At 37.3% G+C, this 27,889-nt stretch overlaps 1 protein-coding gene across 3 annotated transcripts in view; it reads right to left on the bottom strand.

Annotated features, from left to right (window-relative positions):
• The window catches only part of aux (cyclin-G-associated kinase), an 87,250-nt gene extending 66,811 nt beyond the window's left edge, over window positions 1–20,439 (bottom strand). Inside the window, exons 1-6 of one of the 3 annotated variants that reach the window (XM_083112334.1) lie at window positions 20,193–20,439; window positions 18,845–18,906; window positions 12,723–12,782; window positions 11,670–11,784; window positions 9,333–9,469; window positions 5,752–5,877 (exon numbers count right to left, since the gene is read on the bottom strand). In XM_083112334.1, the coding sequence (XP_082968460.1) occupies window positions 5,752–5,877; window positions 9,333–9,469; window positions 11,670–11,784; window positions 12,723–12,782; window positions 18,845–18,906; window positions 20,193–20,319 (627 nt within the window). In that variant the 5' untranslated portion in view covers window positions 20,320–20,439. The remainder of the gene's footprint in view (window positions 1–5,751; window positions 5,878–9,332; window positions 9,470–11,669; window positions 11,785–12,722; window positions 12,783–18,844; window positions 18,907–20,192) is intronic. The other 2 variants (XM_083112332.1, XM_083112333.1) reach the window with 2 other exon arrangements.
• Between the last annotated feature and the right edge of the window lie 7,450 nt (window positions 20,440–27,889).

Genomic DNA, 27,889 nt, shown 5'->3' with positions numbered 1-27,889 from the left:
TAGTATTTTTTTAAATTTTAATTTGGTATCAGATTGAATACTGGGGTGACATCTTTACATACCTGATGAAAATCAGCTGCAATAGATGAACTTGATACGGCATATTTTGACATTTTACCAATTTTGCATTTTTACAACATATTTCTTCGATTTTCTCATAATAAAGACATATTTCTGTATAATTTCGTAATTGTCTGCATATAATTTATTCTTCATACCTTTAGAACAATGGATAATTTGTATTTTCGATGGTAGGATGACATGTCCTTCCTGGACGTATGAACAGACTGCTGAAGTATACCATCCCGCCTGATAGATATGAATCTTGGAATAGAAGTTACGAGATTAATGGAAGTTCATGTGATAATTTTTGTGCTGCTGTTACTATGATTTTTAGTGCATTTCGTTATGATGTAAAATGTTGTTCTTAATTGCATAATCAAGATAAATATATTCTGAACCTAGATGTTAACACGTAAGTCCTGAGTTTGTTAATTTACTGCAAATCTTAATGTTTTCCCGTGCCCTGGGAGGTATCACGTGTATACCGATATACAGTCTCATGTTATTCATTCTCAATTTGTATTGAGATAAATCTATTCTTATGGATATTAATATGCTATAGTTGAACCTGGCACGACCGTGTCAATAATTTGGCGCACAGAACGTGGGGCCGCGAACACATTGTGCATTAGTTACGTTAATCTTTGGTAACGTGTTTTAGATTTGCAGTTGACTCAGAACTTTTGATGCGCAACAATGGAAAAGAAAATATTAAGAAGTGGAAGCAAAGCGTTAAATGTTGACGAAAGCACAGTTCATGTGTTTTGCTGTGAGACTACATCAAGGCTTGATGATACGTTTGTTTGCACTGAGTGTCACAATACTTTTCATTTAAATTGTGCAAAGCTAAAGTCACCAAAGGAAAGTAATTCTCCTTGTGAATTAACATGTCTCGCATGCAAAGAAAAACTTGCAGTTCCTGTTGTTCCTGTTACTACTGATTTGCTTGCGTCATTGCAGCGAATGCTGGAGGCAAATTCCAGCAATCTGGAAGCTAAAATGGCAGAAAATTCTAGTAATCTAGAACTTAGAATCCAGGAAAGGATTACTGAAAATACTAGTAATCTAGAACTTAGAATCCAGGAAAGGATTACGGAAAATGCTAATAATCTAGAATCTAGAATGCGGGAACATTCTGATAGCTTGGAGGCTAAGTTACATGAGAACTCTAGGAGGTTAGAGGATAAACTTCAGGAAAATATGAATATCTTGGAGCACAGTTTACAACTAAGACTAGAAGAAAGTAGTAGAACTCTTGAGTGCCGGCTAGAAGCAAGGATGGAGGAGAAACTGGCCCATAGTTGTTCACAACTCGCTGCGTCCAATTCAGAGATGGGACGGAGGATCGAACAACTGACTCTGCAAATGTCTGAGGGACAGCAGAAATTGAAGGAAAGCCTTGAAATTGAGATGATGAGCTTAAGTCAAGCATGTCAGTCAAATTCTCAGCAGCTGGAATCTAAACTCCATGAAACAGTTGTTCTGTTGAGGGAAGAAGCTGAGCAGACCAAGGAGGAGTTCCGAAAGGAAATCAGTGAAACGCAGAGAGCTGGACAACCAGGTGACCAATATGGCATATCAGCTGAGAGAAAACCTGAATTTGCGAGTTGAAGAGACTGTGGCGGAAAAACTTAAAGGCACAGAGGGTCCTAGAGAGAATGCTGAAGAGTGGAAAAATGATATGGAATCCAAACAAGTGAAGCTTTCTTCAAACATGCGTAGTCTTTGTGACGAAGTGGCTCAAATTTCAACCACTTTAAGCAAGTTGCCACTCTCCGGTGAACCAGAGTTACCGTGGGTGGACCGCCTTTTCGAAGGTTACTGTCTCCTAGTCGTTCTGAGGTCTCTTCGGGGCAACGAAACCGTACACATGTAAAAAAAAGACGCCACAGAGAGATCGTTTCCAGTTCTTCAGGCAGCGAGTCTACTTTATCGGAAAAGAGAAAAGAAAGAAAATCTCGAACCAATGCTACGCGTGGTGGGATGACTCCCCGGATGGCTGATCTGAATTCCATGCGGAAATTCGACGGAAATATTATAGCCACTTCGGCTGAGATTTATCTCAAAGAATTAGATACCAACCTTGAGATCCTTCAGATCCCGCATAGATACAGGCTGGAGATTATTCCTCGTTTGCTAACGGGCATGGCTTATCATTGGTTCTACTCTCATAAGAATGATTTCCACACATATTCAGATTTCCGTAGGGCGTTTAAGAGGCGTTTTGCGTCTTCAGAGGCAAAAGAAAGGGAGTTGGCATCTGTTAGGGCCAAGCGGTACAATAAAAACAATGACAATAGTTTGGAAGAATATGTTTGGTCTGTATACTCTGCTTACAGAAACCTGAGTAGCCACTACACAGAGCAGGAGGTGGTAAACCTCACAATCGGCCAATTGCCTTATAGAGTGAAGCAATTGTGTATGGCCCACGCTCCCGTAACTGTTGATTTGCTTGCAGATTTTGTTAAGAGATACGAGCAAGCGGAAGGGCAGGATGCTTGGCGAACTGCGTGGAGGAAGGAGAATCCTACTCACCAGATCAACAGAGATATTCCAGGCAACTCGGCAAACAGAAACCCGAGGGTTCGTATGGTCCAGAGGCAGAATAATTACCGTGAAAATCGCCCTGCAGGTCCATATAGAAACGGCAATCGTTATCGTCAACAAAGCCAAAATAGGCAGAGACGTGAGTATGCTGCTCCCAGATACGAACCTTGTGAGAGACCACGAAATGAGAGCCGTGTATCTTCCCTGGAGCACAGTGAACCTTTGAGAGAAGGTCGTAGCTCTCCACGATTCCAAGCGGCGAGCAGTGGCTTACAAACAGATGCTGCAGTGTCGTACCCTAGTAACGAGCAGCAACAGAGCGTCGAGCTGACCAGAAATTTTTGCTGGGAGAATGGAGCAAATCTCGACCAGGTGCGGGATTTTACCCCACGCCTGGCATAGAAACGTACCCTTCTGATGTCGGGCGGTCTCGGATAGAACTGGGGCCTGCAGAAAATAATTCCCAGTCTGTAAGTAATGATCTGAAGCTGGTGTTTGTTATTAATCATGAAGAGAGTGAGTTTCTTTACAATTTGTGTCAGGCTAGTCAGTCTAAAAACTTTGGAAGAGCACCTGAGTTCAAGGCACGTGTAGCAAATGTTGATATCACTTGTATAGTGGACACTGCAGCTGAAATATCTGTTCTGAGTCTCGAGATTTGGAAGAAAATAAAGCAAAATTTGCCAGGGGCCATGTTACAAGCTACTCCAGAGGTACGACTTACTGATTTCGCTGGAAAAAGTCGAACTCGAGTTGTGGGAAAGCGCAGAATCATGCTGGAAATTGCTGAGAGCACCATACCTTTAGAAATTTTTGTTGTGAAGGATTTGCCTTCAGACTTATTATTGGGTTATTCGTTCCTGCAGAAATATGAAGCAGAGATCAATCTCAAGCATAAAAAGTTGTATCTAATGGTGGATGGAGAGCCAATTGAGCAAAAGCTAGATGATGATGATGATGATTCCGTTGATAAGCAGATGAGCGTCCGGAGGATTGAAGCTAGCTACCATAAATGGGCTACACCGCTAGAGGAAATAAGGGAGAAGATTGACTCCAGTGAATTATTGGCTAAGGAACAAAGAGCCGAATTGTTCGAGATATTTATTGCACATAGTAAGGTGTTTTCAGAGAGGTCTGGCACGGAAAAGGGCTTAGTTTGTGACATTCATCTGTCCAGTGACGTTCCAGTGATTCAAAGATTTTATCCAGTTGAGTTGCAGAAATTCTTACGTTTTCTTCACGTGTATTGCCAGTGTGTCTCCCAGATATTGTTCAAAATGCTCTTCAACATTGACTCATTGGTTGATAACAATTACAAATTGTTTTTGTACGTGAAGTTCTATCCAAGATTGTACTAAATTTCCAGCCCGAATCCGAAGACGGTGAGAAAGACTGGCAGAGTAAGGTTGTTCAAGTGCAGTTAAGGGAACGATATGCTGTGCAGAGGCGGAAACTGAAGCAGAAGTTCCATGCTTTGCAGTGGAAGGAGGATGACCTGGTGCTGCTAAGAAGTCATCGTCCAAGTTCAGCTGTTAACCGAACTATTTCCAAGTTGTTTTATTTGTGGACAGGACCGTTCATAGCTACCCAAGTGAAATTCAACACGGCAGTGTTATTGGACACAAAAACTCGTAAGGAAGTGTGCAAGGTGAATTTCGACAATCTCAAGATTTTTAATTGTTCTCCAGACATGAGGAAAATACTTTTAGAAGGTTGAATCCAAAATCTTCTAGACTGTGAGTGCTTCCACGAGTCGTCGTCAATTTTGTTACTCAATGGAGGGGGCGATTGACATGTCCTTCCTGGACGTATGAACAGACTGCTGAAGTATACCATCCCGCCTGATAGATATGAATCTTGTTGCGGGGGAATAGAAGTTACGAGATTAATGGAAGTTGATGTGATAATTTTTGTGCTGCTGTTACTATGATTTTTAGTGCATTTCGTTATGATGTAAAATGTTGTTTTTAATTGCATAATCAAGATAAATATATTCTGAACCTAGATGTTAACACGTAAGTCCTGAGTTTGTTAATTTACTGCAAATCTTAATGTTTTCCCGTGCCCTGGGAGGTATCACGTGTATACCGATATACAGTCTCATGTTACTCATTCTCAATTTGTATTGAGATAAATCTATTCTTATGGATCTTAATATGCTATAGTTGAACCTGGCATGACCGTGTCAAGGATAAGGAAATTACAAAGAAATTAAGAGCAGATGTAGTAGTACAGAACAATAATAACCCCCTTCCCCCATTTTTTATATCTCACTGAATTGATAGCACTGCAAACATTATTGAGGAAAAATGTTCTCTCTCGTTGTTGTGTGGGCATGGGAAGTAAACAAGTTTCAATTGTTCTCATTGCTTTACCTTTTTTTCACTTCTCAAAACAATCGGTCAAAATTAAAAATAACATTTGGTACATTATAGCCCCTACTCTATCGGCAATCGAGTATAGGACTTTCAAGATCACTTGTCATTTGAGCCAGGCACCTATCAATGTGTAGCAATGCAAGTGAATTGAATGCCGCCTCCTGTAAAGAAATCTATTGTGGCGAGACTGAAGAGCTACGTTAAAGAATTTAGGAGTGATGTGTTCTCCACAGGTGACAAGATTCTGTCTTGCAAGTTGTGTGAAACCGGGGTAGGATATTCGAAGAGATTCAGTATTGCAGCATTTACACACAGTGAAATATCAAAGTCTGCCTTAAAAAAGTTGTGTTTGTTTCCTAGACTTACCCAAGCTGTAGCGAGCTGCCAATTATGCATCAGTTTCCACAAAGGTGTAAATCTAACACAGTAGTAAATGAAGCTAACGATATTTTCAGTGTTTTTCAACTACATTCTTTGGTTAAAGGGATTCTGACTACATTTAATACCCCACCCCTACCCTAGTCGATCTTACCTAGAAGATACTGACATCTCTAAAAATAGAAATTCGAACGTACTGTTGTACATACTTTTGTCTTTACTGGGAATGTTTGTGCATTTTTCTGACATATTTTTTTAATTTTTCATGACATATTTTTCAATTTTTGTGACATAATTACATACATATTTTACAGTTTTATAGGACAAAGTCCCGGGCCCTATTCATCATTACAAGTACGAAAATGAAGATGATGCACCAACTTACCTCATCTTCCAGAAGGGACCTCTGAGTGGCTGACCACGATGGGTCAGGGTGATAGGTTTTCGTTGTAGCACTTCCAAAATCACACAACTTGATAGCATTGTCAGCTCCTATTAGTAAGTTTTCAATCTGCAGATGCACAAAACAAGAAATATTGCTCTATTAGAAAATTAATGGCAGAATATTCAGGTACCAGCATTTTTAAAGGATTGCGTGCTTGGAAATTTTACATAGGAAAAGAGGGAAACAAAATATTAACAGCTTTAATGAAACAGAATAATTAACAAAATATTAGGTATAAGTGGACACACCGATGTCGTTTTGAGAATTTAAATTGCATCACCAAACAGAAGATACCGTTCAGAATTTTGGTGTCTCGGAGTTGTAGTCAAGTTGGAATGCCACCTGACTGTCACATGGGAGACCTGTGACATAAAACATCTCTAGGGTTTACCCAGCCTCTAATAAATGGGTATCTGGGATTAAAGACAGGCAAACCATGGTGTTGATCACAACACTTAAAGAAAATGGCTGAGATCATTAATGTCGGGCCTTATGTTCACAACCTTTACCTTGGGTATCTCACTCGGCCTGCAAAATACCATCCAACACTTTAGTGGAAATTTTGCATAATTCAGTTTCATTAATTTTAAATTAAGATTGGGATAATCAAATGGCAGTAGTGTTAATACATATTCTGATATCAGTATATATTTAAAAAAAGCTACATATCTTTCATCCCAGGTTGGAATTTTCCCAATGGCTCTGAGGCTCACCCAGCCTGTAATCAGTGGGTACCTGAGGTAGGGGCAGCCATAGAGCATGGTAATCATCACATGTCCAGCATGGCTGCGACTGAGAATGTGTGGAACCCTACATCCAAACTCCCTTATTTGCCTTCATGACACAGTGTAATGCACAGGTGACAGCTTTAGCGTGAAGGTGTGGAGGAAGTGCTCCCCACGTTCTTGAACTTGGGTCATATGGAGATACCATATTTACTCATGTATAATGTGCACTTTTTGCACCCAAAAACTGTGGTGCGTATTATACACGGAATAATTCAGACAGCCAACATGAAACCATACAGGGTCGATCCATGATTTTGGGACACTTGCATTAATTTTTCATGTTTACGGAACCCTATCATGTTATATATCGTTGTAAAGTTTAAATCCTGCAGTTTCTGAATATGGAAACCGTATTCCATTCAAGATAACAACACAAATGTGAAATGCGGTTGAAATAAGTTCATGACAAGAGAAACGTTCTGATTTTTATGGTACTGTGGATGAAAGAAAATATAAGGAAAAATATACTAAAAATTAAAATGTATTACTGGCCAAATAATATGACATACATGGAGTGTGTAAATTTCTTAATGGAAGAAATCTTGTGGAGCTAACTGCTATTTGGAAGGTCCCGAATGTGCCTCCTATAAATGTTACATTAGTCACGGATAGAAAAAGTATATATTTTAAAGTTCTTTTAGAAAAAGTAAAGAAGGAATGAGCAAAACCACATATAAAAGTTTGAAGGCCATTTCACATGGTTTTTCACTTTGTAATCTAATGTTCTGCGACAGAAAAGCAGTGCAACTCTGGTGGAATTCGAGCATGCACCTTCCATGACATGGGATGCATATGAGCAGTATTTGTTGGGCAAGAAATAATAGAAAATAACTTCCTGAGCACTGCAAATCCACAACGTAATTTTGATCTCGCTTTCTACTATTACAGAATAAATAAGATGGTTAAAGAGTGAAAGCTTTGGGATGCTGCGAGAGGGGTGTGTGTGTGGCATGAGTTGGAGACTTATTGTTTACACAAGAGGATATTTTCCTCTTGGTCCACATAACAACAGGTGACTCATTGAATAGGTATGATGTCATTCACTCTTGATCAGCATAGCAACAGCTTTATGACCTACAACTAAGAAAGATATTTCTTGAAACTGGATTGTACTGCGCTTTATATACAAGATAAATTTTTTTGTCACTTTTACCCATCAAAAACCAGGGTGCACATTATACACGCACGTGCACTATACACATGTAAATACGGTATGTGGATCAGCACTAGCACCACCGACGAGAGGCGGGTGAGCTCCAGAGCTGATTATGCAGGGGTATAAAGAGATCCCATGAAATCACCCAGCCTGGAAATTGAACTCTAGTTACCTACATGGTATGGTGCCCTAGACTGAACCATCATATATATAATTAATGTTTTTTTAAGTTAAACTCTGTGCAATAATATGGTACTATATCAACAAAATTGTAACATAAATATCATGAACTTTAAACGGTTACAAAAATACCACCCCATTGTGTTGAGTGGACTCATAATCTCACCACTGATGGTATCAGTCCCAAAGTGGGAATGAGTGTTCCTAAAATTCATTTCAGCCAATTTTCATTCATACTCATGGTCGTAATTAGATAAAATACATAGAAAATTGAAATAGTGTAAGAAAAATACTTATTAAGTGAAACAGTGTAAGATTGATTGATTTTTTGTTTATTTTACTTCACATTTCTGCCACTTTTGGATAATCACGAAGATGAGGATGAGTGATGATATGATGAAATTGATCAACGGACACTCACAAAGAACACTCATGCTCAGCCTGGGATTTCAACCTGTGAGAAATAGTGTATGAAAAAATACTAATTATATCACAATATTTAAGTTTAGGTATCTGTGGAAATTGTTAAAACAGTATTGGAATAAATTTTGCTCTCAAATCAATCCTACAAATTTCAATTACATAAAATGGGACACTATTTTACTGACAATGCATACTTGTATTTGTTAATTATACATTGTCGATTTGTAATCAAGGTATCATGGGTTTCGATACCCGGTGGAGGCACAAAGTGGTTCGGATCCCACTTTAAGCTGTAGGTCCAGTCCCGATTAGCCTATCTGTGCATAAAGTGGATTTAAAACAACAAATCAATCAGTTAATCATTAATTACACTTCTACTGTAATCATATACAGGGTGAGTCAAAAGTCAGGAACCATAGGACTAATGTGTGTTTTAGGTGCTGAGATGATGCTGACCAAAGACGTGTTGAAGTGGTACTGCTGGCTGGCAGTCGCAGTGCAAGAAATGTTGCTACAGAATTCAACAGTCTACACTCCTATAAACAGAGTGCAGTCGTGAAGTTATCCAAACGCATCAAGGATACTGGCAGTGTGCATGATCGATCTTGCTCAGGTAGACACCAGACGGCAACCAACAAGGAGGTGCCAATTGCAATTTTAGCTGCTGTCTCAAAAAGTCTGAACATGCGCGTTGCTGAAGTGGGCAACATATTGAGCATATCATGTAGACAATATAAGCTGAAGTGAATAACACTATGGTTCTTGACTTTTATCTCACATTGTATAATGACTCTCATATATATGAAATCAAACACTATATAATGCATATGAAATCCCGCTTTCACCAATTTCTCAAGTATTTTTCACCAAAGTTTTAGCTTCTCTGTATCCTGCATGCAATACCTTAAGAAAGAGATGAACTGCATTAAAATATTAAATAGAGAAAGACAAAAAACACAATATACTGTGCCTACCTTGAGATCTCTGTGTATAATTGGTGGACTCTGATTGTGCATGTGCTGCACAGACTTGCAAGTCTGCCAGAAGACTTGACATACTTGTTCTGGAGGCAACGAGCCTTTCAATTTCAGGACATCAATTAACGAACCACCTACAAACACATTACAACAATCAGAAGCACAATACTACATATAATCATACATGATTGAAAAGTAAAAGAAAACCTATTCGAACCTGAAAAAAATTCACATCCTCTTATGTAAACCACAATTTAATATTTCCCTGAAAATTTTTACATTTTGTATTGATTCCATGTGGAATGGAAGGTTAAAAGAAAAGTTTAAATACAAACTGTTAATACATAATTGCAGTTATTACACACCTAATTATATCTACATTTTTAATTAAATGCTCTTAACCTTTAGCCTCCAGATGGTAGATTTTGGAATGGTCAATATGTTGACCAGCAGCGCATGGTAGAATTTAACATGCCATTTCACGAAAACTACACATGATATTTCAATTCTGTCTTTTTTGTTCATTAGTATACATATGAAGGTATGAGATACTCGAATTATAAAACAATATATCTATTGTTACTATTATTAAAAAGCGACATTTGAAAAAGTTCATAATTTCCCTTCAATACTCCTGTATTATTATGCAATAGATTTATAAAAATGGCTGTAAATTTGAAATTACTGTATTGTTTCAAAAAATTTAAATTCTACAAGCAAGGATGAGTAAAAAGCAACATTTTAAGCAACGTCCGACAATTAAGGATTTAGGGAAGACACAAGGGCAACGGTCTAAAGTTTGAAATTTTCCGTAGTTACACAAAATTTCTGAACGCCATAATTTGTTTATCTTCTTCAAACTTTCCTTCCCTCCAAATTTGGTCCATTTAGCATTTGCAGGGGCAACACTAGAAGTGAAATTTTGGACATTGTCAGGAAGCTGACAACATTGCCGCTTTATATATTATTTTTGTAACACTTTGAACTAGTCAAAAACGGATTTCTTCATTTTTACAGAAGAAACTACTTACGCAAATCACTTTCTGTAGCATCAATGAAGTTCCCGAATGTATTTTCTGTCATCGTTTCATCTTTTTTAGCGATAATTCATGTTTATATGGATAAAAATATTGCAATTGCCATTCCATGTACTTCCTCTACGAGAACTGTATGTTCCGTGCATTTGATGACATAACCCCCTGTCACTGTTTCTAACCAGCCCATGTTTTTTTTTTCAAGAAGATGATGTGACCCCAAATTCTAGCTATGCTTGCCTAACCTTACCGTGAATCGTTTGTGGGGCTATCCGTCAATGGTTCTACAACCCCAAATTTTAGCTATGCTTGCCTAACCTTACCTTAGCGTGAATGGTACGTGGGGCTATCCGTCAATGGTTATATGACACCAAATTTTAGGTATTAGCATAATTTCAAACATCGGTTAAATTGAAAATGAATAACATGGAAGTAGGTATTTTTTGGTTTAGAAGGTTGGAAACACTGCATACCCACTCCAAATCGACAAAACACAAGCACGACACGCGATGAAACAAAACCAAATTCATCTCTCTCTGGCAATTAGTTCTTGAGCTCCAATTTTTATTAACGGTTCAGATTGTTTTATGGTTCTTTTTCAAATTCTCCTACCACGAAGACTAATTATCGTAGTAATGAGCACTGTTTGGATTTGAAAAAAGTTATTTATGTTGAACAAAAAACAACTTAAAAATTACCTTACGCAAGCAGCACAAGGTATTCTCAGTTGACAAGCGACAGTAAATATTGTAGACTAGTGGGAATGAATGTAGAAATAAATCGGAACCTTAGTAGAATGCATTTAGGGACTTCATTTTAATGCTAAGAGAACCAAACCTGACCTGACCTCACCTAACCACGAAAAAATATTGAACAAAATCTTAAGTAATCGCCAAAACTCTGTACTATGTGTTAACAGACTCAAATCGAAATCGAACAGTGTAAAAATTGCATTCGAAGCATGATGAAATTGCAACAAAACAAAAGGAACTTGAGCCCAATTTTTTTTTGTACTTTGTGGCAAGTTGGAAAAGAGCGCATTTGAAAAGGCATTGGCTTCAACGGGAATACAGGCATGCGATGCTTCGTCTGTGAAAGGTTGAAAGGTCCTACAGGTTTTAAAATAGGGTACAATTTGTGGTACCGTTGACAATTAATGGAAGATAAAATGAATGTTTATTGAGCTACAACTTTAGATTATGACTATTGTACAACCTGTTCTTTGACACAGTTGAAAGTTGGCTGTTCACAAGATGCAAATAAACATTTTCAAGTGTTTAATAATAAATGCATAACTTACCTACACACAGTTCTGTCAACAACAGATACTCTGCCATGCCATGGCCAGATTTTGTTTTGTCAATGTGCGCTGCGGAAAGGAACTGGATAATATTTGGATGTCCTGATAGTTTTTTCTAACAGCAAGTTAAGAAAATTCTGAATTATGTTAATAAAGGACAACAATATTAGTCTAAACCCTTAATCTTATACGCAAGAAAGAAAACATCACATTCAGATGTGTTCACATTTCTAAAAATATACATATCACACAATTTTAAAATTAAGAAAGTTTTGCAAATACTGTAAGCAGGCTAGTTTATGATATTGCAGTGGGAATTAACCAACACAACAGTTCCGAAGTAGGTTAACTATCAAGCCTGAATTCCCACGATTCTGAGAATTGTTTCTGAAAGGTTTTTTATCTTTTGATTTCGAAAATGCACACAATAGCCAAGTAATAAAGTACAGTAAATAAAATAAAAAATTATCCTTATAACTATAATAGTTATTTTTTATCAATAGTTTTCAGTATCAGAATATAAAATTTGGTAGGAAAGTGATAATTGTACAAATGCAATTTCGAAAAACTAAATATGCTGACCAAGGCAGTAATTTATTTTATTAAAAACATAAACTAACGTAACGTTTCAACCTTCTAGCAAGGTCTTCTTCAGACTATGTATCAAGTACAAAACTTTTGTACTTGAACTTTTAACTTTTGTACTTGATACAGAGTCTGAAGAAGACCTTGCTAGAAGGTTGAAACGTTACGTTAGTTTATGTTTTTAATAAAATAAATTACTGCCTTGGTCAGCATATTTAGTTTTTCATAATCATGGAAACAAGGCTTAATGGTGTTATAAATGCAATTTCAAATTTTTATGAAAAAAATAGAAATTATACAAAGTACACTGTTGCAATTGTAATGTCAATATTGATTAGGTTGTCATATTTTAAAAAAATATACCTAAATGCATGATGACACATTTCTGAAGTCTCTCTTCCTTCTACTCTCTCTCTTATCCTAACCCTCCTTGAACCTTATCTATTCAACACTGCACACAAAGGATACCAAAATAGTAATTTCCTGCATGATATTCTTGCATGTGTCTTCATCTGCCCCCATAAGTCGCTATGGAAGAATGGAAATATGAGAGTTAGCTAGACATTTGAGAATACAGGACATACACAAAAGAATGGTGCAGTTTCAAAGGTTAAAAAAAAAAATATTTCTCACGTTACAGGCACAACATACACTGTCAGCGGTTTCTTAACTGTTAATTACAGTCCTTCAATGTATGCACCCTGGGTCATACAACACACATCCACATGGTAATCTAAGACCCGTTGTAATGCAATGCAGTGCATCCATTATCCAATCATGATGTTCGTGGGTGGATGTGAGCAATGGTGGTACATAAACACTTTGTTTAACCCTAGAACACACAGCATAACTAGAACTACGTAAATTTTAAGAAGGAATCGATTTTCAAAACAACCTCTACATCATGAAAACGAAATGACTATTCTTTGTGAACATTATTTTGTTTATTTTCCTTATATTGTTGTTTTATTCTTCATTTTAAAATGTATAAACATGGTTTTATTAAACATAGAATATTTTAAGAGAATGTCTTGATTGACAAGCCCTTACGTACATTAAGAATGAAGGTGAAAATTTCAAACAATGAAAAACAAACAAAATAATATTCATGCTGTAAATAAGGAATGAATGTAATTTTAAAGTCTTACAAGAAAATAATGCATGGTTATGAACTTTTGTTTTTAAAATCTAACTATCCAAATCAAATTTAAAAATGTCAAAATTACGTGCACGATTTTTCTTCTATTTCTAGCGCTATGTATTATTGACGTACAGAATCCAACATAATGAACAAACTGAAGACGTTCAATGCTTGCACCATCCTTACCACAGTGCTGCCTTGCGTCTGACAGAATCCCCGAGGCACTAGGAGAGGGATGAGTGGATGCAAGGTGGGAGGTAGGGGAGGGATTTGGGCACAAAGCATACGTAAATTTTACGTACACTAATGTTCTAGGGTTAATTAATCCCCAAAGAGAGAAATCGTTTGGTGTAAGATCTGGCGAACAGGAGAAGGTTGTTGTCTCCATTTGTAGTAGCATGTCCGATCCAGCACTTTGGAAGAACACAATTGTGAAGCACTTGTGCATTCCTGTGAAAATTGGGGGAGGTATCTGTACAGTTGTAGACAGTAATCATCATAATTGGTATTCAGTTGGGGTTAACAACCAGTTGCATCAGTGAAGAAAAATGGGCCGTGCACTTTCTCGCAGCTGGTGCTCTATCGAGTGATTGCTTGGTTCACCAGATAAGGACATTGTGTTGTTCACCTTGCCACTAATGTGGAATGTGGCTTCTTCGAAGATGATCAGTCTTTCTATGAAACCATCTTCCTTCATATTCAACTGCACCTCCTCGCAAAAGTCACTCTTTTTCACTCTGTCTGCTGGTGAAAGGGCCTGCACTATACCATCTTGTATGATCTAAAACATAGCTCTTCCACGCAGTCATTTTTGACATGACCAATTCCCTGCTTCCTCTAGCCACAGACTTGCAAGGATTTCTCTGAAACGCCTCATGCACTCTTACAATGTTGTTATCCGACACACAAGGTCGACCAGGACTCTTGGTTTCACACAAGCATTCAGTTTCCACAAACTGCTGGTACCACCTGGTTGTTATTCTTGAGGGAGGTGGGAAGCCTTTTTTAAAACCCTGAAAGAAACTCACGCTGCACTGTAATCCCAGATATGGACACCTCAAAAGAGAGCATACATAAAGCTTTCTCCCGTTGTGACGTCATCTTAGAAACTGGCCCCATGACACAGCAGTAAGCATGAGAAGCGAATTGCTGGTAGCGCATGAGAAACTTTGACAGTGTATGTTGTGTCCGTATCAGGTGATATATTTTTTTTAACTTTTGAAACCGCATCATTCTTCTGTATGCCCTGTATGGAACAAATTACATTAAGATTCAGAGTTATAGCATGCTGCAACAGTGAGTCAATGAACATACTTTAACAATGGTGCAATAATATTAAAAACTAATATCTGAATTGTGGCACCAAAGACAAAAAATAAGATTAGGAAATAACTTGTTTATTTAAAAGATACCAAGGATATGTAATTCTATTTCACTTTTCAATAGTTTGTGAGATAAGTGTGAAAATAATGAAAAAAATCACATCTGCAAGTGTAATAATATGAAGCAAACATTTAATATGAGCTTTTGTCGATATCACAGATTAGAAAATTGCATTTGAATACATGAAAGTCTCATTTTGAGATGAAGAGTAACCAATGAGCCTAATGGTTGTCTACATCACAATTCATTTATTACAAATGTAGCATGCATGAAACAATATGATTCTCTTCGCACATATATTAAACGTAGCCTATCCACAGTCTCTATTTAATCCATTTTTCAACTGAATTTTTTTATAAAAAATTGAAAATAAATACATTGTTCCCCACGGTGTTCTCAATATTTCTATATTACTTTTCTTCATAAAAACATAAATGTCAAGTAAATAGCAGGCGAAAATGTTCTTGGTGGGTCAATCAGGTGCCATCTTTGAATGTGTGATTTGAGACACTCATGCCAGTGACAGCATACAATTCGTTGGTAATGATGATAATTTTTGTAATTATTATAATCAATAAACAACTGCACCTATACAAACAAAAAAGCATTAGTAAAAAAATATTATGGTTTTTGCGAGTTTTAATGAATGGTAAACTGTGTGTGACACTCGTGCAATAATTGGTCATTATTTTAATTTATGACTGTAATTATCAGTAAATAACTGTACATATATAATCAACAAAGCAAGCAGTGATTCAATAACAAAATGGTTTGTAAAATTTTGGTGGAGAAAAAAATATGGACCTGTGACAATTGGACTTCCATATTGCGCTTTATTAGCGCCAGCCACGGTGCCCATATGCCCGAAATCATCTTTAAACAATAATGGCATACAATTCTCTTTCCAATAAAGCCAATACCATGGCCAGTACCACGAGTTTCAGGAGTTTTATTTCATGTTCATGTTCTATCCCTCTAAAAAAACACCCCTTATTTAGGCACTTTGTTAATGCTATGAGAACCAAACCTGGCTTGCCTAACCTAACTACGAAAGCAAATATTGAACACAATCTTAAGTAATCGCTAAAACTCCGCAGCATGTGTTAACAGAAGTTAATTGAAATTGAACCATGTTAAAATTGCATTCGTAGCATGATGAAATTTCAATAAAACAAAAGGAACTTGGTACTTTAGTACTATACAGACCACCTCATTTTAGACAGTCTATTTTCTGGGAAAGCAAAAAAAAACACTGTGCTAACCACTCCGGCTCTCTTGTAAAAAAAAAAAATGTAAAAATATTGTAGCTATGGTGTAAATCACCAACCCTGAGACCTTCTGTAAACAAACGGTCGATGTATCACTCCGCGTCAGCTGATTCATGACCACAATCATCTGCTGTTACACTCATAGTTCGCCGCACTTATTCATTTTATATAAGAGCCTCTGAATGTGAGAACCCGCTCTCAAAACATCAGACGAATATGCAGCCGCATACAATGTTACTCTCCCGGTCATTCTCTCTTTCATAACCCTTAAAACTGCAGACACTGACACACCACTGCACTGGGATACGAACTTAACCACTTCATTTACTGGTTTCTCAGGATACCACTGACAGAACGTTACATAAATATTGAGTAGAATCTGTTTCTCACCCCCTTTTCAAAGGCTGTCCTTGCTGGTGTTTTGAAAACAAGCTCGGAGAACACTGAGACTTTCCCGCACGCATAGAACTCGGCATGTTATTTTTCTAACGATAAGTCAGGCAATATTACTAAGTTGCACTACTTCCTTGCTGTTCACATGATTATTTTTAGAAAATAACCAATGTTATAAAATATCATTATGTACACAAATCTCTAAGCTCATTGAAAGTTACAATGCATATTACTACAAAATGTTCACACTTATCTTTCCTTGCCATGTCACCAAGTTATTTTACGAAGTGCACTATATTTGGCGGAACAAAAATCGTTATTAGGATGCTTGTCAAAGTTTCCAACCACAATAAATTTACGAACATTTTGTCTTGTTTTGATCATCATCATGAATATATTTATTGGACTTACAGCAATGCATATGGCTGTTTATGCCCATTGTATATTTTATTTACATAAGATACAATTTACATAAAATCTACAAACAAATTTCAAATACACTCCTATCTTTATCAAACCTTAGAAATATACATTACCATGTTATATCATTTTGTCTAAAAAAATGCAAGTAAAATATATTCAATTCGCATGCAAGAAAGAAGCCAAATTTATGGGAAATGATTACTGGTGCAAAGAGTTAACCATAAAGGTGAAGCAATAAGTAGAAAAAGAAAGAGCATTGGGTTTAAAGTGAGACGTCATTTGTGACAGCGTATCCCATACTACAAATTGGCTGTTGTTTTACCTTACGTAATGCATACTGTAACAACGCTGGATTTTCGTGTGGATTATTTTACTTCTATGAGTTTGCAATGCTTTCTGCATACAGGTGGTTTTGTTTACAGAAGGTGTCAGGGTTTTTGATTTGAACCATAGTACTAAAGGAAACAATAATCATGAAAATATAATAAATAAAAGTAATAATATAAATATTGCACATGCAGAATGAAAATAATATTCCCAGCAGGCCACACTGACTCTACAATTATCTGAACAGAGCCTTACAAAACATGACAAATTCATAACAGCCACTTGACTGCCTGCGGGTCAACTGGCCACCTGGGAATCCACACACTTGAACCACCGGCGGTACAATTGTGTGTGCTATAGATTTTCTAAAATGCCCATGGCAGCTAACGTGTTACTGATTTCTCGCAAGTTTTATAGGAGTATTAGAAAGTGCTTTAGAATAGTGGCCGCGGTGGCTCAGTCGGTAACGCATCTGACTACCATGCTCAAGGTCCCGGGTTCGATCCCCGGCCGGTTCAAATCCGGGAACTTTTCTAACGGTGGAAGCGGCCCCGGCGCCCACCCAGCGTCGAATAACATGAGTACCTGGGGGAAACCCTGGGGGGTAAAGGCAGTCAGGGGCGTGATGCTGATCACATCACCCCCACTCACGACCGGATCAAGAAAGTGTGGGGCGTTACCCCCACACCCCCTATACGCCTTCATGGTGTGGTGCTATGCACAGGGGAACATTTTACCTTTTTTTTTAGAATAGTGGAAATGATTGTGGGTGTAAGACCGAAGCTTGGAAAAACCAATTAGTACAGTTAAAACCTTCACTAAGTATTATTTACCGGAGAAATTATGATTTGAAATGTAGATTGCATGAGCATGCGTTGTTGGTTTCTGGTCGACTCAGACACGAGTATTTGCGGATTTTCATGCAAGACTTGAAGGAGGTATTATACTCGAGACCAGATATGTTATCAGGCATTTTAAAACATTTATGTGCATTATTTTACTGCTTGGAGCCCTAAAACCTGACCCACCTAACCTAACAATGACAGCATTTACCCCTTCACACCCCATGCACGTGAAGTACATGGCAGCAGCAGCCCGGGTCTCACTGCAGAACATGGGCTGCTTATTTCCTCTAAATAGACTAACAAAATGTATATCCCCTTAAAGTACGTAGCTTCTACTTCCATTTTCCGGTGTTACTTTTCCGATTACTATTATATTATTGCGTATAAAAAATGTTTTTTCCTGCTACTAAAAGCAATGCGTTTCTCCATTTGTTCCGCACCTTAAAACTTACTTTTCCCGATTACTAACTACAAAACGTTACCAAAAATTTATGAACCACGTTCCTCCTAAGCAGCCCATATTCTGCAGTCCTACCGCAGCCCGTATACAAGGCTACAGTAAACTAATGGCTGTTCACAAAGAATCATATAGAATGATATGGAAGGGAAAAATCATTCTCCAGAAAACATGCCGTCAAGTAATCACTAAGACTCTGAAGCATGTGTTAACAGACATAATTAGAAATCGAACCTTGTAAAAATTGTCTGTGCATCATGATAAATTCGGTATTAAACAATCAATAACAATTTATACTGAAAACTGCCAATCACGATGTTTTTAACACTCTCTCCAAATAGCACTACACTCACCTTAAGAGCATATTCCTTTCCTGTGTTTGGATCCTGAGCCACAAAAACAAATGCGAACCCACCTGAAACAGGAGGGATAATAATAACCAAAGACAGATTTTAACACCCACACAAACGTTATATTAAAAACAATGGTAAATGTTTACTATCCTTCGGACACCTGTGGGGCTATGCGTCAATGGTTCGTGGGGCTATGCGAGAATGGTGTGTGGGGCTACGAATATTTTTTTCGAAACCAATTTTTAACTATTGTAACCTATGCGTGGCCCTACCTAACCTAACCTTACCGGAAATGGTTCGTGGGGCTATGTACGAAATCTGTCCGAAGGATAGTAAACAAGTACCAAAACAATTTCTAGTAAAAAATACCCAACATATTTGTACTAATTTGGTTCATTAACTTTGAGTTTCTATCTTCTCACACAAGCACAGTTACTGGTCTGGCCAAATACTACACACTATAAACTGTCCATTAGTGGCATATTTATGTGTTATGCTATCAGGCTTAACCATGAAAAGTTTCCCAAAAACTTATTATACATCCCTTGTTCACTGAAAAATATTTCCTACAACTTATTTCTTATTTACTAAAACAGTGTACTTCTACTTGAAATGTCAGTATTCTTAAAATACAAATTTACTCCATACTCTCATCGCAGTTGTGCATTTTACTTCCTTACATCCTTCATTCCATCATTGGAAACTGTCCATGTCCATTTACACTTAGGCTATGTCAAATATTTTAAAAATAATTCCCCAGGTTATTTTAATAATGGTAATCCGTACCATACTGGTTTTGTTGGTACCATATCCATGCACAAAATAAACCACATAGTGTTCCATGTTCACATACATTTTTAATTTTATGGAAGTGAATTCAAATGTCAGTACAATAACAGTAGCAAGAAAGTACTATTTAAGGTATATTTATTAAAAGCTGCATACTATTTTTATTTTAAAAATTATAATTATGTATAACTTTTAACTCAAGTTTTTCCTTTTCACAAAATTTGACAGGTCAGTACCAAAACAATAATCTTGCCAGAGGAAATTTAGAATTCATAAAGAACCGAACACTGCCAATAAATCACATATGATTAATATGTGGAGGCCAATCAACATTTGATTTATCTCCCAATATTCACCTGTTTGGTAGCCTCCGCCAAACGCCTCTGTAATGGCGGAGATGGTACACAGATGATTCCGAAATATTTTTAAAATCGCTGGCAAAGGATACTTAGAAAATGCAAATAACCAACAACATTGGCACTGTAAAACAGTGTCAAGAAAAATTAAACCCTATTATTAGCTTTTACACAACAAAAACAATATTCAAGAAGGAGCTTACCTTCTGCTATTACTTTCTTCACTCGTAATTTGATATTTCCAATCTCAACTAGTTGGCCTACTAACTCATTGCTCGAGCCTGAACTATTGCTAAAATAACCTATAGCTGATTTAAAGAGATCAGACATTCTGAAGGGTTATGAAAAGTCAAAATTACTGCAATGCACCGCACCGTGTCACCGCATAGTACATATTCTTCTACCTACAATATCGACTTTCGACTGTCAAATTCGCTTTCATGTTAGGTGGAAAGTGTGACATCACAAAGCGTATCGATGTTCACGAAACGAAACAATGAAAAGAAAAGTTTTGAAAAGACTGAACACACACCATCTATTAACATCAAAAAATATATATATCAACACTTTAAACAATAACAGCAAAAATAAAACACAGCCTACAAATTAGTTCCTTTAAAAAGAAAAATACTCCAGTTTATGGGTACGCATTGCAGGAGTAAACAATCAAATCATTTATGGAATGAGATGATATACATACATACATATAGATTAAAATAAAGTGAATATATGTAACTATTATGCTGTAGATCAAAAACACAACAGGCTTCGACACAGGCGTCGTTAGCTCGGGGACAGGGGGTCCGATTACTCGGGAAAATCCACTATGTATCAGCATGAACATTCGCATGATTTTCTCCAGGGGTGCAAGCAAAGTCAGACGAGGTATAATTTCCCCCCTAATAGTTTTGGTTCCTCAAAAATCAGTTATCATGTTTCTGCAATGCAGTGACGTGCACTGAGGAGTAGCTAGTCTAGCAGAGATAGAGCAATCAAACTCAAATCTCTAATTGTTTTCAAATCACAATATTTTTTGTATTGTTGAAGCCACAGTTCATATGCAACACTTTTTTTTCACGCGCTTCTCGTCCCTCGGTGCGTTCAGCAGGCAAAGCTGGTCTAGCTCGCTCTTCCTCCGCCTCACAGTTCCGGGTAGAAACGGGTTTCCGAAGGTAAAGGAAAGATTCTTGCCTCTACCTCCCTTGCCCCCTCGCCCCCTGTTTATCCCCCATCAGTAGTGTTATTGGGTTGTTTCAAAGTAGTACTTAGTAGGTATGCCTTTTTTTTATCAATTGAATATCACTTTTTGACATACTTTGACAATTTTTTGTCGATGTTTTAGCGTTTAGCGATGTTTTAGTACAAATTTTCACTATACTCATTTTTTCCCCACTCGTACTTGGTAGGTATATCATGATGTTACGTGATACAACTTAACCTATCTTTTTTGTACGATTATTTAATTTTTTTACGATCCTAAGTGATATAACTTAACCTATTATTTTTTTTATTTAGGTACTGTTTGAACGTTATTATTTGAGGATCATATTTTGTAGGTATTTTTTTTTATCAATCGAATATCACTTTTTGACATACTTTGACAATTTTTTGTCGATGTTATAGCGTTTAGCGATGTTTTAGTACAAATTTTCATCGCACTCATTTTTCCCCCCACTCGTACTTGGTAGGTATATCACGATGTTACGTGATATAACTTAACCTATCTTTTTTTTTACGATTTTTTAATTTTCTTACGATCCTAAGTGATATAACTTAACCTATCATTTTTTTTATTTACGCACCGAACTAACCTACAAGGGGGACTCTGTTTGTTTTAATATTTCAGTATTATAAGGTTTTCACAAATTTTATATAACCTAAAATGTGTTGGATGTTGATTTTTAGTATGTGGCAATTTTTTATGAATTTAAAACTGTTCCGTCACCCTCTCGTTCTTCACGTCGTGGACGAAGGACTTCTCCGCAATCAGGATGACGCTGCATAGAGTATCGGCAGGCAGCGCGTCGTGGAACTCGCAAACACCCACTCTACAAAAATTCTACTATATGATCTTTCACTGGCTAAGCTAACCTACAAATAGGAATTGGCAGCACTGACTTATAAACCCACTGGGTCTTCTTGGCATGTTTTTTCATGATGTGTTGCCAGGCTATTGCGCATCTTGGCGTATACAATGTATATATTTTGAGAGGGGGGTTATAGCTTTTTATGCTGTACGAATACTAAAAACTTGACAGTGACAACCAACAGAGTAAATAAACCTACATGCAGAAACTAACAACACTAGTTTCTGACAGTGAATTTGAAATAAAATATTAAACAAAATACATGAGTAAGCACTGTGATTACAAATAATACCAGTGTTATGCCCCCAACTCCAACTGGGCAACTGGGGGAAATAATTGTACAACAATTTGTACCTAATTGTACAATACTTGTACCTAATTGAGAGAGCCTTCTCGTAACTTACCTCATGCACAATTTATATGTTCTTACAACTATGAAAAGAAAGCATATGTGTTCTGTATGCACACATTCATTCTTATTTTTCGAAGTTGAATGAAGCACGTGTTTTTTACGTTCTCGTAATACTGACCTTGCCCCCAGTGATTTTAAATTACTTCCATCCGGTTTTTTTTTCTGTGCTATTTCCGCGTGCACGCAACATTCGCTTTCAATAGACAGGCTAGTATAGCAGGCTCCGAGTTTACAATTTATTAAATTAAACAATAATTTATGTAATAATATACTTGTACTTACCGAACACAAAATAATAAAAGCACATGTGAATTTTTGCGTGTGTTCATGTTATATGACGACTGAGTAAAAAATAATGTTGACTCCCCGAAAGATAAAAGTTCCTGGTTCGACATCAGATGCATGCAAATTTTATGTTTTGCTCTCCAAAATCTTGATTTTTATGTTTGTGCTATTTGTCATACAGCAGAGGAGAAGAGGGGAGAGGGGAGGGGAGGGGGTACTATTAGCGCCATCTATTAACAAACAATAGAAATAAAAAAGTAGGGTCAAACTTTTTCAACACCCAAAAATTTTAAACGTCCTCGTTTAGTAATACGATCAGCAGAAGACGTTTGAAAGAGTACTCTTAGTCGAGAAAGCTAATTGCTAGGGCCCATATATTGCTAAAATGTTCTTTGATTTGCATATTTCTCATACCGCCATATGTTGTTCTAGTTGACTTCTTCCAAAAAAAATGCTAATTAGCGAGAGTTAATTAAGCAAGGCAAGTAAAAGAAGCAAATAGGACAATATGTGGCGGCGTGGAAATATGTAAAAATTCGACTCGATTCGAATTAAAATTGGAGGATATTTTGCATTTTTTTCCTATAATGTACAAAACATTTACCGTACATAATCTTTTCTATTTACAACAGTATAAAATAAGAGGAGTGTGTGACAATATCCATATTAATTAGGAAGGTATGTTGTATGCTAGGTTAGCTAATTGTGTCTTCACTGTATAGAGGAAAGATGGAAAAAGAGAGCTCTACAAAAACTAACGCTCTTAACAATATTGAACGCCCCGAGAAAATTATATATAAATAAGGCATAAACGTATTATCTGCTTTCATGTCAGATTTTACCGACCTGTGAGCTGTAGTGTTTAGGCGACAAGCGCCGCGCTCTAATATGATACCGTTGACAATATTGAACGCCCCGTGAAAATTATATATAAATAAGGCATAAACGTATTATCTGCTTTCATGTCAGATTTTACCGACCTGTGAGCTGTAGTGTTTAGGCGACAAGCGCCGCGCTCTAATATGATACCGTTGACAATATTGTACTCCCCGTGAAAATTATATATAAATAAGGCATAAGCGTATTATCTGCTTTCATGTCTGATTTTCCCGACCTGTGAGCTGTAGTGTTTAGGCGACAAGCGCCGCGCTCAAATATTATACCGTTGACAATATTGTACTCCCCGTGAAAATTATATATAAATAAGGCATAAACGTATTATCTGCTTTCATGTCAGATTTTACCGACCTGTGAGCTGTAGTGTTTAGGCGACAAGCGCCGCGCTCAAATATAATACCGTTGACAATATTGAACGCCCCGTGAAAATTATATATAAATAAGGCATAAACGTATTATCTGCTTTCATGTCAGATTTTACCGACCTGTGAGCTGTAGTGTTTAGGCGACAAGCGCCGCGCTCTAATATGATACCGTTGACAATATTGAACGCCCCCGTGAAAATTATATATAAATAAGGCATAAACGCATTATCTGCTTTCATGTCAGATTTTACCGACCTGTGAGCTGTAGTGTTTAGGCGACAAGCGCCGCGCTCTAATATGATACCGTTGACAATATTGAACGCCCCGTGAAAATTATATATAAATAAGGCATAAGCGTATTATCTGCTTTCATGTCAGATTTTACCGACCTGTGAGCTGTAGTGTTTAGGCGACAAGCGCCGCGCTCTAATATGATACCGTTGACAATATTGAACGCCCCGAGAAAATTCTATATAAAATAACATACCTGAAAATTATATTCACAGTAGATTCATTTTTTGAGTTTTGTAATTACCCCAAGAAATTCTATATAAAATAACATACCTGAAAATTGTATTTACAGTAGATTGAATTCTTGAGTTTTTGTATTCGCACACAAGAAATTCTATATAAATAACATACCTGAAATTCTATTTACAGTAGATTGAATTTTTGAGTTTTGTAATCACTCCAAGAAATTCTATATAAAATAACATACCTGAAAATTGTGTCGCTATATACTAGACTTTTTGATTTCTGTGATTTTGGAGAAAGCAATGGCATCCACCACCAGTTTCAATCGTAAAAATGATAAAACTGAATGTGTTACTTGTGGGAAGCTAATCTCAAGGAACAATTTATCGGTACACAGGGCAAGATGTAGCGAAACAGGTTCGAGAATTAATCGTTCCTTGCCTTCTAAGCCTTGTGCTCGATGCGGAAAGATGATTAGCATTACAAATTTAAGTAAACATCTCAAAATTTGCAAACCATCGACCGGACAAGCAACATCGAAAAGGAAAATCGATAATTCAGAAACGGAAGCTTCCACTTCCAAGCAAATTAAATTATCTAATGAACGCAAACCAATTAGATCTGCATTCAACCGTCATATTCAGGATTTCTTTTTTACTTCGGAACCAGGCTGCGACATTCTTAGTTTCTTGCGTGAAACAAAAACATCCGTGATAAATATTCTAAAAAATAAATTGGAAAATAATTCCATAAAAATATACGTTAATCTATTTTCCGAATACGAAAAAGTCGATGGTACAACAAGAGTCTTTTATCATCGTACAAAAAATCAGACTCTTTATTTGGCGAACGTCGAAAATTTGGACAACTTCTATTATAAAGTTTCCAACGAGCTGGTTAAGAAACATGACGATTTCGAGGCTAAAGGGTCGGGATGGTCTCTATGTGGAAGTCCTCACACGTTAACTGTTTACGTGAACCGATTCTCGCCTCTTCGAGCTTCCAGCTACGTTCCTCTTCCACCGAACATTCAACACAAGAGGGCTGTGTTAAATATACAGAATCGCGATAACAAGTGTTTCCTTTGGTGTATATTGGCTGCACTGCATCCTGTTCATTGGTCAAATAATCCAGAACAGGTTTCTAATTACAAACAATACGAGACCGAGTTTGAAAGTGTAATGTCTGACATTAAATACCCGGTGACATTGTCGGATATAACAAAGTTCGAAAATCGTGCAGGAAAACGCATCGCTATTAATGTGTATTCCTTCACGTCAGATAAATATCTTGTACATCCCGTCAGGATAAGCGATATCGACGATGACGATGCTCGTGTGATTAATCTCCTTCTAATTTCAAACGAGGATGTTCATCACTACACGCTAATTCGTTCACTATCACGTTTGGTCAGAAGTCAATCAACCAAGCATGCAAACAACATCGAAGTTTGCCCGAGATGCCTAACCATGTTCGACGATCGTGACCGACGTGATCATCAAAATCTTCATAGTCGTCAAATTGCTATCGAGAAACTTGCCGAACATAAAATTTACTGCGGTGACAACAGACCAACTTGCATGTTGATGCCGAAATCAAAAGAGGCCGAAGAATTTAGGATGCATAAGGCATTGTTCGAACATCCTGCAATCATCATTGCTGATTTTGAGTCTTTTCTCAAACCGTTGTCGTACTGCGAACCAGACCCCGAACTTTCATCCACAACACCGTATCAGTTGCACGAAGCCTCGAGTTTCGGATATGTTGTCGTGCGACAGGATAGGATAGATGAACCGTATGTTTACCGAGGACCAGACGTAATCAAACATTTTTTTGAAAAGATGGTTGAAGAGGTTGAGACCATTGGCAGCCTCTTACGCGAATCGAAACCAATGCTTCCATTATCCAGCGATGAACTTCAATCTCACAATAACATTGAAACGTGTCCGGTGTGCGATCAACGTTTCACCGACGAGAACCGGAAAGTATTTCACCACAATCACTTCACCGGAAACTACATCGGTGGAATCTGTAACACGTGTAATCTAAAAATCCAAAAACCTACGTTTGTCCCCATATACCTTCATAATGGCAGCGGTTACGACTTCCATATCTTAATTCGGAATCTTGGATATGATAGACAAAAGATAAATATTCTAGCAGAGAATGAAGAAAGGTACATCAGTGTCAGCAAGCGAGTATTGATTCCGGGAACAAACGAAACTGTGGAGATGAGATTTTTAGATTCTTACAGATTTTTATCTGCGAGCTTGGACGCTCTTGCAAGCAAACTTTCGGCTGAACAATTTAGAATAACAAGAGCTAATTTTCCCACCGTAGACATAGAAATGATTAGACGTAAAGGGATTTATCCTTACGAATATGTTAGCGATAATTCTAAATTTAACGACGACACTCTTCCACCTCAAAAAGAATTTTACAGTCGACTCAGAGAGAAAGGAATCACGGATGATGAATACGAACACGCGCAACGGATGTGGGACAAATTAGGATGTAGGACACTCGGCGATTATCACGATGCCTACTTGAAACTGGACGTGACAATACTCGCGGATGTTTTTCAAGCATTCAGGAAAACGTCGGCGAATATTTACAAATTAGATCCTGCATATTTTTACGGTCTCTCGGGCTTAGCGTGGTCTGCCATGTTATTACAGACAAAAATAAAACTCGAATTGATACCGGACGTGGACATGTTATATTTTATCGAGAGGGGGATACGAGGTGGAATGGTGCAATGCGTACAGAGACATGCAAAAGCAAATAACGTTCACATGACAGAAGAATACGATCCTAACAAACAATCGAAATACATATTTTATGTGGATGCAAATAATTTATACGGACATGCTATGATACAAAAACTTCCTTACGGCGGGTTCGAATGGGTGGATACCACTTCCATTAACATTAATAATTTCAACGACTGTGAATTTGGCTTGTTTATAGAGGCGGACCTCGGATTCCCCGACCATCTACACGATTACTTCAAAGATCTACCTCCTGCACCCGAACTAAAATGTTCGCCTGATTCAAATCAACGTAAGCTTCTGTTAACATTGGATAGGAAAGAGAGATACGTTCTCCATTACAAAAATCTTCAATTCTTAATTGAGAAGGGAGTTCAAGTAATAAATGTGAGAAGAATAATGAAATTCAAACATTCCGAGTGGTTAAAACCTTACATTGAAAAAAATACGTATCATAGAACACGCGCCACGTCAGATTTAGATAAAGATTTTTTTAAACTCATGAATAATGCTGTTTACGGAAAAACAATGGAGAATGTCAGGAAGCACGTGGACGTGAGATTAGTTCCCGATTCAAATAAATGTAGAAAATTGATAGCATCGCCGACA

Source organism: Lepisma saccharinum, chromosome 26, assembly GCF_977018435.1.
Source record: "Lepisma saccharinum chromosome 26, izLepSacc3.1, whole genome shotgun sequence".
Taxonomy (NCBI): domain Eukaryota; kingdom Metazoa; phylum Arthropoda; class Insecta; order Zygentoma; family Lepismatidae; genus Lepisma; species Lepisma saccharinum.
The sequence above is the reverse complement of the archived record's forward strand: the minus strand, read 5'-3'. Positions and strand labels throughout refer to the sequence as shown.